Source organism: Silene latifolia, chromosome Y (assembly GCF_048544455.1).
Source record: "Silene latifolia isolate original U9 population chromosome Y, ASM4854445v1, whole genome shotgun sequence".
Classification (NCBI taxonomy): Eukaryota; Viridiplantae; Streptophyta; class Magnoliopsida; order Caryophyllales; family Caryophyllaceae; genus Silene; species Silene latifolia.
In genome coordinates this window covers 89807216-89824050 of record NC_133538.1, presented here as the reverse complement: position 1 = coordinate 89824050, position 16835 = coordinate 89807216, and the positions used below count along the sequence as shown (strand labels likewise).

The 16835-nt window shown below is 37.5% G+C and overlaps 2 protein-coding genes across 2 annotated transcripts; both read right to left on the bottom strand.

The window, feature by feature from the left end:
- Window positions 1-684: 684 nt before the first annotated feature.
- LOC141628508 (putative mitochondrial protein AtMg01250) lies at window positions 685-1059 on the bottom strand. Its single transcript, XM_074441642.1, has one exon. The coding sequence runs from the start codon at window positions 1057-1059 to the stop codon at window positions 685-687; it is 375 nt and encodes a 124-aa protein (XP_074297743.1).
- Window positions 1060-2408: 1349 nt separating this feature from the next.
- LOC141626883 (protein root UVB sensitive 4-like) lies at window positions 2409-7273 on the bottom strand. The gene is made up of 10 exons (XM_074440476.1): window positions 6743-7273; window positions 5518-5664; window positions 5108-5254; window positions 4211-4273; window positions 4056-4132; window positions 3717-3822; window positions 3526-3628; window positions 3272-3426; window positions 3116-3178; window positions 2409-3001 (listed from the first exon to the last, which is right to left on the bottom strand). Exons 1-10 carry the CDS (start codon window positions 7187-7189, stop codon window positions 2756-2758), a joined length of 1554 nt encoding a protein of 517 aa, XP_074296577.1. The 5' UTR covers window positions 7190-7273; the 3' UTR covers window positions 2409-2755.
- Between the last annotated feature and the right edge of the window lie 9562 nt (window positions 7274-16835).

Below are 16835 nucleotides of genomic sequence, written 5' to 3'. Positions count from 1 at the left end.
TCCAATCAGTCCATACATCTTTGTACCATGGTACAGAGGGGTGTGAACCCTGCAACCATTGGTACCCCGAGCTGATAGAGTAGCCCTGAGGGTCAGCTACCCATTGATTACCATGAAAACCACCAGAGAGAATTCCACGAACCTTGCATATATTCCTCCAATTCCAGTTAGAATCTGGAGGAGGGTGATAAGTATCCCAATCAAGGCCTTTCAGATACACATGATCTATCCATAACACCCATAGTCTATCTGCTTTGGTATAAATCCAATTAACTAACTTGCCAACAGTGGCCACATTCCACACCCTGACTTCTTTAATTCCAGTCCCCCTCCTTCTTCTTGCCGCAACACACATCATGCCAAGCCACAAGAGGGGATCTGTGGTACTCTGTGTCCCCATTCCATAAAAAGTTACGACATATTGCCTCAATTCTCTTAATCACTCCTTTGGGGATCAAAAAAATAGAACACCAGTAGTTATGTAAGGTATTGAAAACTGAGTTAATCAATACCAACCTCCCTGCATAACTCAACTTTCTGGCACCAATACTCCTAACCCTTGACACAATCTTCTCAATCAACACATTGCAATCATTCCTAGTAAGTCTCCCACCGGATAGGAACACCCAAGTACTTAAAGGGAGCTTGCCTTGGTGAATCCAGAGATCTCGGTAATATCCCGCTTTAGACTGCTGTAACCCCATTAAACACTACCTCAGACTTAGCATCATTAACTCTAAGTCCTGAAGTAGCAGAAAAGGTAGCCAAAGCCCTAAGCAGCAACATAATAGATTGAGTATCTCCTTTGCAAAACATTAATAAATCCTCAGCAAAAAGTAAATGGGTTAGCTTGAGGCCCTTGCAAAGTGGATGGTATCTAAAATACCACTTATCAGTTGCATACATCAGAACCCTAGAGAGATATTCCATGCAAATACAAAAAACAAGGGGGGAAATAGGATCCCCTTGTCTCAACCCTCTTCTTCCTTTAAAATATCCAAAGCTAGCTCCATTAAGATTGAGGGAATAAGAGGTAGAAGTAATGCAGGTCATCATCATAGTTCTAAATCTCATAGGAAAATTTAAAGCCTCCAGCATCTGGTCCACAAAAGACCATTCAATAGTATCATATGCTTTTTGCAGGTCTAGTTTGAACAAACAAATGGCGTTTGATGGGAACTAAGTTACTATTTAGTACTTCTCACCATCCACAAACAGATGGTCAGGCGGAAGTAACTAATCGCACTCTTGGGAGTTTATTGAGAGGATTGGTTAGCAAGAGCACAAAGGATTGGGATGTTAAACTCGCACATGCCGAGTTTGCTTACAATCGAACTCCATCTCTTACTACTGGGAGAGCTCCATTCGAAATTGTTTACGGAGTCAATCCATTTCTGCCTATTAACTTGGTTCCAATCCCAAAGAAAGATCTCATGAGTTTCGAAGCAAAAGATAGACAAGCGACATTTCTTCGTACTTGTGAACAGGTGAGAGCTCAAATAGAGAAGGCAAATGCAAAATACAAGGAGAAAGCTAACAAGCATAGAAAACAGCCTATGTTCAAGGTAGGAGATCTTGTGTGGCTGCACTTAAGGAAAGAACGATTTCCGTCTAAGCGCAAGAATAAACTAATGCCAAGAGCTGATGGTCCGTTCAAAGTCCTAGAATGTTATGGTTCGAGTGCTTACAAGCTGGATTTGCCAAGTGAGTATGGAGGAGTGAGTGCAACTTTCAATGTGGGAGATCTATCACCATATCTTGATGACGAAAATTTGAGGTCAAATTCTCAAAAAGGAGGGAATGATGCGGGAGCATTGGAAGATAGCGAAAATGAAGTGCTCATTAGTCGAAATGTAACTCAAATTACAGAAGGTTTCAAAATGGGGTCGAGTTATGTGACGATGTTGAAATGGGAGAGCAATGAAGATGGGAACTGGAAACACGCTTCCCTAAGCCCCGTGCCATGTTAGGAGACACGATTTCCTAAATTGTGTTGGGTTAGCTATTAGTTTATTTTACTGTTTTCAAATAAAATTAGGAAACTCTATATTTCCTAATCCAAATAAAATTAGGAAACTCTATATTTCCTAATCCTAGTTTTATTTAGCTTCCAGAAATCTGATTTTTATTAGTTAATAATTATATAATAAGTTTCCAAGTTAGTTTAGGAAAAATAGCTTGGAAGATAAGTTGAGGAATTAGATCTCGAGTCAGATTGTGACATCGAGTAGGACTATAAATAAGGACCGATTGTTGCCTTATTTTTCAGAATATTTTCAGAAATACAATAAAGTTTACGGTTCGTAAAACTTGTGTCAATCTTGCGAGATTAGATTAGGACTCTTCCTTGCGAGGCTGAGTTATAGCAAATCGAGCTATAACCTTGCGAGGTTAGAACAAGATTCGCTAATCTCCTGTTCTTTGTTCCAAATTCAAGCAATTACCAACAATATTTCCTTGTTTTCTGATCTTATACACGACATACTCAAAACTAATCAATAATTCCGCTGCAATTTAAACTAACGTTACATTCTAACGACCTAATTCTACATCAGTAACCCTCCTATTTACTTGAGAGGCCTAGCTAAAGACTCCTGAATAAATGGGGTGTTACAAAGTTAAGAGCCAATATGGCACATAGAGATGAAAAAGAGTTCAGCTCACCTATATTTGCACATGACATGACTTCGCCAAATTGTTTAGGTGCTTCCGGCCCGCAAACCTCGGGAGAGTAAGCAGAAAGATTGTACAAGTCCTAAATGTCATCGTCCACAAAACCATATCGAGCTTGTTCCTGGGTGCTCAGCAAAACATTCTTGGCAGCCCAACTCGAACTCATTATCTGATCCTGCAATAAATTTAGGTTGTTCCGAACAGAATGCTTGCTATTTTGAAGCAAGTCAAACCATTGTCTAGAAATTGTGTGAGAGAAATCAGATGCTTCTGCAATGTTCTCCCATGTTTCACCATGTGAAAGGATAGCTTTACGAATGTAACAAGCCTGTCATTGCAAACAGATGAGAATCGGATCTCTATCTACTGAATGCTAAGAGTAAGAAATTAATCTAATATGGGAGTACTCCGTAACATGCATACACAAAACATGAATATCTACCTGCAGCAGCCCCATAATGACATCCTTCATTCCAGCACCTTCTCTTAGAGCAAGAAGAATCCCCTGCTAGAAGGACTCAAATTGTAAGTGGGAGAGCATAAGAGTAGGAAATATATGAACAATAATGCCAAGTGATGTATGATATGAAAACCATACGTATTGAGATTTTCTTAGTCCACTACAGGGCTCCAAGCAGATGAAATAGTAGTCCTCCGCATTCAAAGACGTCATTGTCAACATACTATAAAACGGGATCTGTCTTTTCGGATCCAAACAACCAATTCTAACCGGCCATGTCCGTTTCTTTCTGCCTGTTATAATCTCATGAATAAAATAGTAAAGCTGCATTTTAGTCTTTTGGGCGTGTTAACCAAGCAGAGGAGTGTCTGGCGGATAATTGTCCAACTCACCATTATCTTCAAAAAGATTGATTCCTTCCAGCTTACTTACTTCAGCGGGCGATAGTACATATCTACACTGAATCCATGTATTGAGAATTATCTCAAGCCTATCCTGAACATTACGTTCGCGTTAGAAAATTTCTTACTCATCTGTAAACAGACAGATAAAATTGTTAGACCAGAAAAGTTAATAGATAAACCTTGGTCAATGTCTGCAGATGCACATGCTTCAGAGATTGGTATATTCCCCATAGGTCAATAGCTGAGAATATGGGATATACAACAAATGGCAAGCCAACTTGCAATCTGGATTTGCATCAGTAACCTAGTTACGAAAATATAGTGTAGTGCATAAATTTTAGGAGAAGTTACTATTTTTTTTGTTAAATGCGGGCTGCCATACATGTGATCAAATCACATAGGTAATCCTTTAGTCATAACTATGTATATTGGATTAATCATGACAAGACAATTTCAAGAGAAATTGAAAAAGAAAAACATGATGAAAAAATAAAAAGGACTCAGAATAGGAACCAAACCTTTGATTATTTCGGGATACTACATTTAAAGACGTGGCAAGAAGAAGGCCCAAGGTATCGAAGCACACTGTTTGGATCTGAAAAGCAAAAGATCGATCAACATACATATGGACGTAAACAAAAAAGACAACTTCATATTCTAAATGACAGCCAACCTGGGCCTTTGCTGAAACCTCTCCCACGTTATCAGCTAGTGCAAAACTTCGATGGACGGCAGTCTGCGAATGCACTAAATGAGTTATGACTCTATAATCTATAGGATGAAGTGAATGTGTGTCTAACAGCTGCAAGATATACATATATTTAACCACTCAAGATACAAAAGTAACGAAAAAAAAACCAACTTGTTTACTAAAATAGGGAATTTGCACCCCTCTTTTTCCCCTCCAAACAGAGGAGCAAGTGAACGCCAATGCAGTTAAAGAGATAAATGCAATTGAATTGGCGTATCGAGAGGTAAACAGTTGCAAAAGCTTTGCTACATAATCAAGTAAATTGGGGTTTTAAGGCAAAAACATTCGACAAATCTAAGGAAGTTGGGCACATGATGTTTCTCAAAACAAACTTTTGAAAAGCTCTAACGACTAGTGATCGTGAGTGGAATGTTCAATGGTTCAAATTACTTCAAAACTAAAGTAATCAAACTCACATCAAAGTCATAAATTGAAGAGGTTAATTCAGACGCCCAACTCACAATTACAAGGACCAAAGAACTTCACATATTTTCACAAAAAGTTAAGGTTATTTCAGAGAATGCGTTTGCATGACAGTTAATTTCAGCAATAGAAGATGTCAAAGGCAGTTTAAGGCTCTAAGCAATCATTTAAAAACCATGGAAAATAATGTCGCAAATTATGGTAAACAGCAAAATGTAACAAGACAATCTACATATTTAGCACTACGTGAATCCAAAAAAAAAGCTCTGAAGAGCATTGTAAGACTCTCCAAAAAAAAGTACATAAAATCATAAACCATGTACATCTTAAAATGACGTGAAAAAAATTACTGTATATAAATAGCAGGATAGGAGGATGTTGAAGGAGAAACATTACACCAGTTGCCAAGTAGCAAGCCAAGCTGATCTGTTTAGCAACGTTAGCTACAGATGCAAGCAGCAGGAAGCAGTTAGGAAAAACCGGTGTCATCAATTCTACTCCAATGCTTAAGCTGAAGATAACTGAAGTTGCGAACCTGACTCTCTTACACAGAGCAAGAAACAAGACCACAAAATTAGGAAGCTTCAAATGAAACAGAAAGAGGACTACTCTTCCTTCACGTTATATTTTTACGCCAAAGACAACATATCCTTTTTCTTTCTTTCAAAAATGCAATTAGGAGCTATAACCGTTTGATACTCTAATCCATCTATACTTATGCTAAGTTGAAGTTGACATTAATCGGGAGATAAAAGGCATCTTCTATTAATTGGGGTATAGGATACATAGACAGAATCTTGGCATACCTTCAAATTTGTATCAAAAGCAGAACCGACACAAGCCGTGTAGATACACCTGCTGAGCCTTCCTAACCCGTCCTTCAATACCCAGTTCAGCGCAGCAGCAGAGGGAAGGGACTGAGCATACCCAACTCCAATCGCCCGAAACATCGCCTATTCACCAAACTGATCAGAGTATGCAGGTATATATCCGAATAGCAAACTCAAATCGATAAAAGAGCTTTGAGCACAAAACCTAACAACTCATACATTCAAACCTCACTAAAAATTAAATAACATCTCTAATGAACGCCCTCAACGTCATTTGGCAGTGCCAAACCCCACATACAGACCTACATTACATATACATCTATAAACTACAGCATAAAAACATGGCAAAGAATAAATTTTGGAAAAACCAAAGTTTCTCTATGTCACCCAAGTTCCTACAATTACACTTGGAACAACATTCAAGAGTTTGAATAACATCCAGTACTACAGAACAATACCTATTTGATTATTTCATCGATATCATAAAAGACGCTCATGTAACATTTAGTACCACACCATACATTCATCGGTATATGAATGATCTTGAGCAAATACTAAAGACTACATTTTGCAGTACAAACCTCACTGCAAATTACAAACATGAATCCTCCATAGTACACAACACCCTCTCAATCACTAAACTATTCCTTTAGTAGAATACAACATTAATTACTACTACCATCCCAAATTACAATTGAGCTAGTACAGCATTTGGCATCATCATTAAACAATCATCAACCGATATGTATGCATGTGCTCATACACAACAGCCAATTAGGCCCCGTTCTTTTGGACTTAAACAATCTGAACTAAACTAACTTAACTAAGAACATAAATGAATTGAATTGAACTGAACTAAACTAAACTAAACTAAACTAAACTAAACTAAACTAAACTAAACTAAACTAAAATTAAGTTAAAAAGGAACGGAGCCTAAACTAAATGAACTAAACTCACAAATGAATTGAACTAAACAAAACTGAAGTAACTAAAATTAAGTCTAAAAGAACCGATTTAGACTAAACTTAACTGAGAACAAAAATGAATTGGGCTAAGCTAAACTAAAGTGAACTCAAATTAAGTCCCAAGGAACCGGGTCTAAACTAAACTGAACTAAGAATAAAAATGAATCAAACTGAACTAAACTAAACTAAACCAAACTGAAATCAAGTCCAAAAAACCGCTTTCGTACTAATTATACCTGAGTGGCAAGAACCTGTAGGCCAGAACTAAAAACACGATGCAAGAACCTCCACTTAACATAATCAATATAACTGTGACTAACATTCTTCGGTATAAAAAAATCTGCAACAATCCCAACAAATTTTCTAAACCCATTTTCAAAACCATTAAATAATGAAATTGAACCATTTGGGTAATCATCACAAACTAATTCCAAAGAGTTACCATCATAATAAAACCTATAATCTTTTCCGTTTCTTTTAATAATAATTGGAAGAATTGATTTTGGGGAAGAATTGTTTAATTTAGTAAAGGGTAGTTGGAATTCAGATTCAGGGGAGGTTAGGGAGAGGGAAAAGATTTTGAATTTGGGTGAATAATTGGGATTTTTTTTCGGTTTTGATGGAATTTGAAGGAATTGGGATGATGAAGAGGGTATTGATATGGATGATGATGGCATCGGCATCCGAATTGAAATTGGAATTGGAATTGGAAAATTGGGTTTCAGAAAAGCAAGAAACTGCCAGATAGAAGTTACAGTAAGAAGCAATTTAGGTGGTGTTTGGTTCACCCAAAAAAGGTATGAGGTATGGGTTTGGAATGAGTCAAACCCATACCAAGTGTTTGTTTAGCGAATCTGAGGTTTCATACCCATACCTCAAACCCATGAGGTATGGGTTTTCATACTGAGGAAGGGGTGGGTATGAGATTGATCCACGGGTATCAAACTAAATTGATCAAAAATATGAAAAAACAAATTATAGCATATTGTAAATCCAATTTTTTATATACTTATTTGGTTAACTAATCATTTTCATGATTTTATAATATTGAAATTATTATTTATAATACTTTAATTTACGCATTTTAACCTTAATTGATGTTCAAACTCATACAACTCAAAAATGAACCAAACACAAGGTATGAGGAATCAAGTTTCAAACCCATACCACCCGGGTATGATTCCTGATTCCAACCCCATACCCGTGCACGAAACAAACGCCCCCTTAGGGTTTAAACGGTTTGATTGGTATGGTACTCCATTATTCAAACCACTAGCTAAAACTCGTGCAATATTGGTATATTTTTAAGCATTTTAAATTTCATTTAAAATTATTTTAAAATAATTTATATACATGAAATCAATCTATCTATCTATATCTATCTATATTATTAAAAGAAGCTTTTTTCGAGCGATTACAGAGAGTCCAACTTTTGCAAAATATTAGAGTCTCCAACTTTATAAAAATTGTTAATAAAAAATAATGAAAATACTTAAAAAGATGAAGTAAAAACAAATGGAAAAGATGTAATCTACACGTACCCTATTACTTCTATAATACAACTGCACAACCATATTAGAGTTTGGGTAGGATTAATATCCTATATTCTCCTCGATTGATATCACCAAGCTGGAAACAAAGACTACACAAAATCAAACATCCTGACTATATATATAAATGGCTATATATTACCTTCCTCCATCATAAAGTGTTAATTTTTGCACGTCCTTTTTTTTTGCTTTTTAGTTATGTGGATAATATTTCAATCTGGACTTATTTGTTGTAGTTAATGTGGGGTTGCAACCTTATTACATTTGAACTGTTTTCGTTTGATTTTATTACGTGTTCATTCTCAATATTTACGTAATTTTTATGTTTATATTGTCTATTGCATAGTTTGATCATTGACCTATAGTTATATCATGTTTTATATGTCATTTTTATCGACTTTAATTTTATTTTATAAATAATTTTTAAATGAGTCGTCTTTGTTATATATGTAGGTATAGGTATTGACAAGAATTGAAGGGAATGAAAGGGAGCAAATTTACGTAATACTCATCAAGTTCTCAAGTGCAACTTCCTAATCTTGACCTTCTCTTAATTTTAATGCGAGTTCCTCTCCCAATCCTAAGAGTATTGACCCATAAAAGTAAAGGAAAATGCCATAGGCTCCTAAAGAGCTAAGCGTATGTATATATATTATGTAGGAGACTTAAAAGTTTTGACCAATTATTTTTTTTAGGTTACTGATCATCAACTATTATGTGGATAAAAGATCCGTGATCGCATTTTACTATAAATTTGTGTAAAGCCGTCTTACACAATTATTTTTAATATATAAAAATAAATATATATAAACCTTTCTCATACTTGCAATCACAATTATTTGATAAAATAAGTTATCACGGTGCATAGTATATTACTCCATACGTTCAGAACATTTGTTTATTTTTGGTTTTTAGCACAAAGATAAAGAAAAGAGTGGAGGGTCAATCACAGGGCCGGCCCTGTGGGTGTGCAACCTGTGCAGCCGCACATGACCCCCAAAATTTTGGGGCCCAAAGTCTAAGGTGAAGCCCAGTCCAATAAAAAATAAAATTAAACTTTAATGCTAATCTCGATAGCTAATTGACGGTTTACTGTAAGCATTGATGCACTTGCCAGTAAATTGTAAAAATCTTTCCATATTCCCAACACTTAATTAAAGGCATGATTAATGGTCAATAATACTTTCCAAAAAATTAAATATACGGAGTACTTGCTTTTTTCTAAATAAATCAGGCTCATTGTAACACAATGTGAGTACGTGTCTCATTGTGTTACTGCTCTTGTTTTAACTTAAAATCTTACTGTACTTATACTTGATATTTCAATTCATGGTAGTTATTACAAAATACGGTTTTATTATGTAATAAAATATCTCATTTTATTAGCATTGAAAAAACAATTTCTTTTATAAAAATGGACCGTCTCACGGTGAAAACCGTCAGTGTGTTCAACTCTGAGGTTATCTTCAGAGTATTTATTTACAAGTAAATCTTGTAACGATGATATTAAAACTCTTTATATGATAAGTTTACTGAACACACACGACATAACACATAGCTTGATGGCTTGATACAAGCCCGGGCACCTCTCGTTTTGCCCCGGATTGGCTGATCCCCGATATTTTCGGGGCCCCATTTCAAAAGTTCGCACAGGGCCTCTGAAATCTCCGGGACGGCCCTGGTCAATCATTTGATGACAAATGGACCAAATTTAGTGTGGAGATCAAATTGTTCATCAAAAGTATTCTCAAAATAGAAAGGTAAATAAATGACTGAGATACCTGTAGACACCTCAAAATGTCTACCGGCCTTGCGAACACCCGATGATGAGGCCCTTATTTAATTCGGAATGAAACTTACTTGAATTTGACATAAGGTTATTCATGCTCAAAATTGACCCCAAAACCAACCATTTTATTACCAATCCATTTCGATAATTTACCACATTTTTAATCCACTTAATTGATTATGGGAGTACTATTTTTTATATTAACGGCATGAACACATTCATTTAGCAGCTGACATTTAATTGGGCCTACTGGATAATAATTTAAAGGCAACCCACCTTATATACAATGGGCTATACTAGATATGTTGAAAATTAGTAAAGCAAATAAGGCCATAAAATTGTGTCCAACTTGTTTACGTTGCATGGCCCTCTTTTTGTAATATGAAGGCCCAATTTCAGTAACACGCAACATACGGCACATGTCCGAAGGAGCTACGGAAAGATTTAAGTATTTGATGTGGCATGGGATATGAATAAGCGTCCTAGAGTTATTGGTAGTAACAATGCTAGACGTACTACAATTCCAAAGGCAACAAGATACACGTCCGTATAAAAATTCTATCATACAAAAAGTTTCCAATATGGTCAAATACTCCGTCTTAACTAGTATAAATACTCCCCTTTCCTCCCTTATTCAACACACAGAAAATTCATAAAAATATACTACCTTTTCAGAAATACTATTCCATACAAAATACTACCTTCCCAAAATACCCTCACATACATACACCCATCCTATTTTGAGCATAAAGACGCCCTAAAGTCCGTTCGAGTAAGCTAATTGTTGAAACGCCGTATCCAGGTAGGCCTGAGGGTGTCATATCTATTCTTTCTTATATTATCGTAATTTAGCTTTCGTTGTTTGTAAATAATTTGTATAAAATTGTATAATTAACCTTTCTTTCGTTAAATTTCGTCAAATATATAATATTACAAATAAATAGTAGAGGCCGTCAGTTTGATGGGCGATCCGGGTGCCTAACACCTTCCCTGATCGTACCTTTACCCCCGAATCCGCAATCTTTGGTTCAGTAGGAGTGACGGATCGGTCCCATTCCAGGGATCAAAGGGGACTTTTCCGTTAAATTTGTTTTTGTATGTTTTTATAAAACCTATCGCGACTCCACTTATTACTCATATTTCAAAAAGGAGATTTTTTCAGGGATCTCACAGTGGCGACTCCGCTGGGGACTTAATAAGTGGGTAAGACTTGAAATTTATTTGTATAATTATATATTTGACTTGTGTGGAAGACGATTTACTATGTAATTCGTTTCCTATCATGTAACCATGTATGTATGTCATATGCACGTACCACTTATTTGAAAATTTCCACGGATCTGACTTCTGCGTGTTTCAACCTAAGCAAGGATAGGATTGTTTAGTAATCTTGTTTGTTTACACGTAAAATCCAATGCTCATGCTTTGTTTTACCACTTTATTCCTCATGTATGGAATCTTATGCTTACTTTTATCGTATTTTTTTGTCAATTGTATTATTATACGCATGTTTATTGAAAAGACAAAAAAGGTGTAGGCTCCCCGTTAGCCAATATTACGCCATTTAAGCTACCCTATTCACCCTCGGTAAAGTATGTTGTATACTTAGAAGGTCCATTCGACCGACTAAGCCTTACACATATTTTCCACCTCATGACGTCGCGTTTTGGCAACTCGTCTGGTCCATATGACTGGGGGAGCACAAAAGCGAGAGATACCCTCGGGTATTTTAATGTTGTGAGTACCCAATTTCCTACCCACAAACCTAACCATAGATCCCGTAGAACCTTTGTTAGGTAATGTTATGCATGTCCTGTTTGTTATAATCTTACCTGTATTAATAATTAGCAAAAAAAAATAAAGAAAAAAAAGGTTTAACATGTACACACAAAGTGCGTCTCTAACAATAACCTCGGTCCGTCGCAACGTACATATACACTAAAACCTTGGAATGAGTCCTTACATACTTAGGTTTCAACATGTAGATATAAAAAGCATCACGTGTACGCTAAACCATGTCCTAACATCTGCATATCGCATCGTTAGTAGGCTGTCACCGCAGTCCTTGATCGCTTGCATAAGTCTTCCTACCCTCATTAGCTATTACATTCATCAGTCTTGCATGCACACATAATTTAAACACTTAGGGAGGCATCATAGGACGTACACAGGCATATCCATTCATCGATCGGCTTAAGCGGTCTTGCATTCCATTAGTCCAGTATGTCGGTCCGTCGGTCTGTCGGGTAATAAAAAAATTAGTTCAGTCCGTCAGTTGCGCGTCAAAAACAATACTAGCACATATAGTACCATTCCAGTGCACTAATAGGTAATAATCCAGTGAGCATGTAAAACATTCAGGTCTTAGCTAGTATTAGATACATGTACATTCAATGTACTCCATTCTAGTCCTGTTATAATAGAAATAAAATTTATTTTCTAAAGGCTACTATGTCATGATCCAGGATAGGGGCGTAAAAAGACCCAAACTTAGTAGTCACTCCAGCTTGGGGACGAGAGAAAGGTACAGGGAGACTAATTAGTATACCGCAAGCCGTACTTGTAACCCAACCGCCAGTCACCATGTCGCTCGAAGAATCAGTCAAAGACCTTAAGAATGCTCTATCCATTTTGACCGACCGATTGTCATCCATAGAAGACAAAATCAAGGATGACGGTAGTGGTGAGGATGACCTAACCAAAAAGCTCAAGGACATGGAGAAACTTATCAAAAGAAACACTAAGTACGCTGACCTACTCGATGTTGAATGTAACATGCCGAACATGCGAGGCAGACTACCTCCTAAATTTACGACCGCTGACCTACCAAAATTCAAGGGTACCGAGCATCCAGCTCACCACCTCAGGAGTTTTGTGCAAGCAATGGCCTTAAAAGAAGTAGATGCATCAGTTTTTCCGGCTATTTTTCCTTCCACTCTAGAAGATGTAGCCCGGAGTTGGTTTTTCTCCCTAGATCCTACACGTGTATCTAACTGGGAAGACATAAAAAAGGAATTTCGACACAATACTCCAGCAATGCGAGACTTATTGATCACAAGGCGGGATTTAGAAGTTACGAAACAAAGCGAGAAAGAAGGTTTTCTGATTTCTTAGCCCGATGGAGGAATAAAAGCGCAAAAATGATTGAAAGACCGCCGAAGCCGAACAGGTGGATATTTTTGTGAAAAATTTACGGGAACCTTATAAGTCACACCTGCGATATGCAGGCATTGAATCCTTTGCTCGGCTAAACAAGATTGGTATACAAATAGAGGATGATGTTGTCGAGTCTACTGCCAAAAATCAGACCAAAGTTTGCTTTAAAGATAAGAAAAATTTTGCTTCAACTTCTAAAGGAGGGGATATAGTGAATACTGTGGAACAAAAACCAAGGAGGGAGTTCACTGATCTAGGGATGAGCTTATCACGAGCACTCGACCGATTAATTAAGGAAGGATATATAAAACCTATAGGACCCACTCCAGATCCAGCCAACAAAAGTCCAAAATGGAGAGAAAATGAATATTGCAAATATCACAGAGGCAAAGGGCATGATACGGATTATTGCTTCACCTTAAGGAATGCTATCCAAAATTTGATTGATAATCGCACTATCCCGTTACCCAAAGCAGCTCGAAAGCCAAATAATAATAAAAATCCACTCGGAGACGTTCTGGCCATCTCAGCTGATGACTCCGTTTATACTGACCCGACTCAGTTTATATCTGATGTTATGGGTTTATGGGTGAGTGATGAGGAAGATGAATGGGAAGATGATGATACGACTCATGATATTTGGGGTGATGAAGAACATGAGTCCCGTGACATTTGGGCAGACAATGAAAGTGAAGACAACACTGATAATGAACCTGACCAAAATAATGTACAACATCTGACTCGCTCAGGTAGGCACTATAAGCCTCCTGACGCAAGCCCATCCCAGGCCATGCAAAATAAAGAAGGGGAAAATAAAAATGCACAGGAAGATGATGCTCTCATTAAGTTATTCAAGAAATTAAAAGCTGACATTACTGTTTGGGACTTATTATGCAACTCGCTGGATCACAGACAAGCTATTCTAAATGCATTGACAAGTATGAGTGTCCCATCTGAAACTACTCCGGCTGAATTGGCCAGTTATTTGACAACGGACAGAGAGGCGCCCGTGGTCACATTCTCTGATAAAGATTTACCCCCAGAGGGTATAAAGCATAATAAGGCACTCCACCTAACTACACTATGCAACAAAAAATATGTGCCCCTCTCACTAGTTGATAATGGATCGGCAGTAAACCTATGCCCACTCAGAACAGCCCAAGCTTTAGGCTTTGAAGAAAAAGACTTTAAGAAGACTAATCGGATTGTTCGTGCATATGACAACACACGTAGAGACGTATTGGGGCTGTTAACAACTAATATAACTACTGGACCCATAGAAAAGAAAGTCACGTTTCTGGTGATCGACATACCTGCCTCATATAACCTTCTTCTGGGAAGGCCGTGGCTTCATGAGCTTAATGCCGTATCTTCATCTCTGCATCAAAAAGTCAAAATGATAATTCAAGGTTCAGTAATTACTCTAGATGCATCACCTGCCAGAGTTGAAATCACACCCAATCCAGTATTGCAAGTTAACCATGGTGAAGATGACGTAGACCTATGGGGTTTCAACGAAGAGGTCGCTTTCATAGAAGACGAGTCACAACCCATTGATAAAAAAATTATCCCCTATTATGCAAATACTACTGTGAACTTAATAATGAAAAACAGCGGCTACGTGCATGGGACAACACTTGGTAAGACTCCCAAAAGGGCATCCGACCCTTCGCTTAACCGAATCAAACACGACCTCTTCGGTTTAGGGTTTCAGCCATCCAAGAAAGAAATAAGAGAAGCATTGACAAAAAGAATGAAGGAAAAAGCTGCTAAGAGAGACAATAGACCTACAAATCAAACAATAGGTGCATATCCACACACATTAAATGGACAATTTGTCAAAGAAGGTGATTATTTTCCATATTTTAACTTTCCAGAACCATTCTTTGTCGAAAAGACAAAACAAAAAGTTCCCGGATTTGAAATATTTGAGGACTGTTACTTTTATGAGGAGGCACTTCCCCTCCCATTAAAAATGCCAACCGAAGATTGGATTCCAAAAACAAATAATAATGCCTTTGGTTTACTCTTTGGACAGGCACCCATAAAACACTCAGACCATTTTGTCATGGCACTTCAAGACAGCGACTTTGACCCTTCTAAGCTAATCACAACCCATTGCAACAATAACATAGAGCATGGATGGCGTAAAACCTGGAAGTGGACTACAGCTAATGGAAAGAGTATCAAAATCAGTGTGGGAGAAGGGCCTATGTTTGAGGAAGCCGAGTCCGAACCCGAATCTGAAACCGAGTCTGAGACAGAGAGTCAGTCAGAGCGCAAGCAGGGGTTTTCACCCTTCCATACCTCTATCGAGTCTAGTATTATCAAGTCTAGTGTCCTAAATGAGTCGGGGTTTAACCCTATTTCTTTTCATGCTGAGTCGGGGAGTTCCCCTATTAATTCTAATTCAAGTTCAACTTCCGAGTCTAGTGATCTACTCCTTAATGTACTTCTTTCCAAGGATAATAAAATAGCTTTCAATTACTTGTCTGGTTCTCCTACCTCTCCCATATCTTATTCTGATTGTTTAGTTTCCGATGAAGATGAGTTGCCAAAAGATATAATAAAAAAATTAACACATCAGGAAAATAAAACATCAATAATCGAGGAAACGGAATTAATAAACATAGGCACAGATCAAGAAAAGAAAGAAATAAAGATTGGGTTATCACTAAACTCAGAAGAACGAACAAGTTTGATTAAGGTACTCACAGAATATCGCGACGTGTTTGCCTGGTCTTATAAAGATATGCCCGGCATAGACAGAGAAATTGCTGAACATGCTATCCCACTGTATCCTGCTGCAAAACCCATAAAACAGAGACTTAGAAGGATGAAATCGCAATGGGCATTAAAAATAAAAGAGGAAATACAAAAGCAATTAGATGCAGGTTTTATAAGAGTAGCTAACTACCCGGAGTGGGTGGCAAATGTTGTTCCGGTACCCAAAAAAAGACGGAAAGGTCGAATGTGTGTTGACTATAGGGACCTTAATAAAGCAAGTCCAAAAGACAATTTTCCACTACCCCATATTGACATTTTAGTGGATAACACGGCTGGTCACGCTCTACTTTCTTTTATGGATGGTTACGCGGGGTATAATCAAATTAAAATGGCCGAGGAAGATATGGAGAAAACTACATTCCTCTTTGAATGGGGAACGTATTGTTATACGGTTATGCCGTTTGGACTTAAAAATGCGGGAGCCACTTACCAAAGGACCGCTACAACGCTATTGCATGACATGATGCACAAGGAGGTCGAGGTCTATGTAGATGATATGATAGTAAAGTCATTGGATAGGGAAAGTCATACAACCGCATTACAAAAATTCTTTGATAGGCTCCGAAAATATAATGTTCGACTCAACCCGCAAAAATGTGCTTTCGGGGTTACCTCTGGGAAGCTTTTAGGATATGTTGTTAGTAATAGAGGCATTGAGGCTGATCCATCCAAGATCAAGGCAATTAGAAATATGCCACCACCAAAAACAGAGAAGCAAGTTCGGGCATTTTTGGGGCAGTTACAATACATTAGTCGTTTTATATCCAAGCTTACCATGGTGTGTGAACCACTTTTTAAGAAACTAAAGAAAGGGGCATCCCTTGAATGGGATGAACAATGTCAGCAAGCATTTGAAAAAGTAAAAAAATACTTGGAAAACCCACCAGTCTGGTCCCCCAAGACCTGGACTACCACTTCTTTTATACTTGACAAGATCGAGACATCAATGGGTGCAATGTTAGCACAAGTTCAGGATGGTCAAGAAAAAGCAATTTACTACCTGAGCAAAAAATTCCTGGAATACGAAGCCAATTATTCTCCAATCGA

Coding starts and splice junctions, on each gene's coding strand:
- LOC141628508 (XM_074441642.1), bottom strand. CDS start 1,059: ATGATGATGACCTGCATTACTTCTACCTCTTATTCCCTCAATCTTAAT.
- LOC141626883 (XM_074440476.1), bottom strand. CDS start 7,189: ATGCCGATGCCATCATCATCCATATCAATACCCTCTTCATCATCCCAA. Junction 4,274..5,107: donor CTTGCTACTTGGCAACTGGT/GTAATGTTTCTC, acceptor GTGCATTCGCAG/ACTGCCGTCCATCGAAGTTT. Junction 3,179..3,271: donor GACTAAGAAAATCTCAATAC/GTATGGTTTTCA, acceptor TCCTTCTAGCAG/GGGATTCTTCTTGCTCTAAG.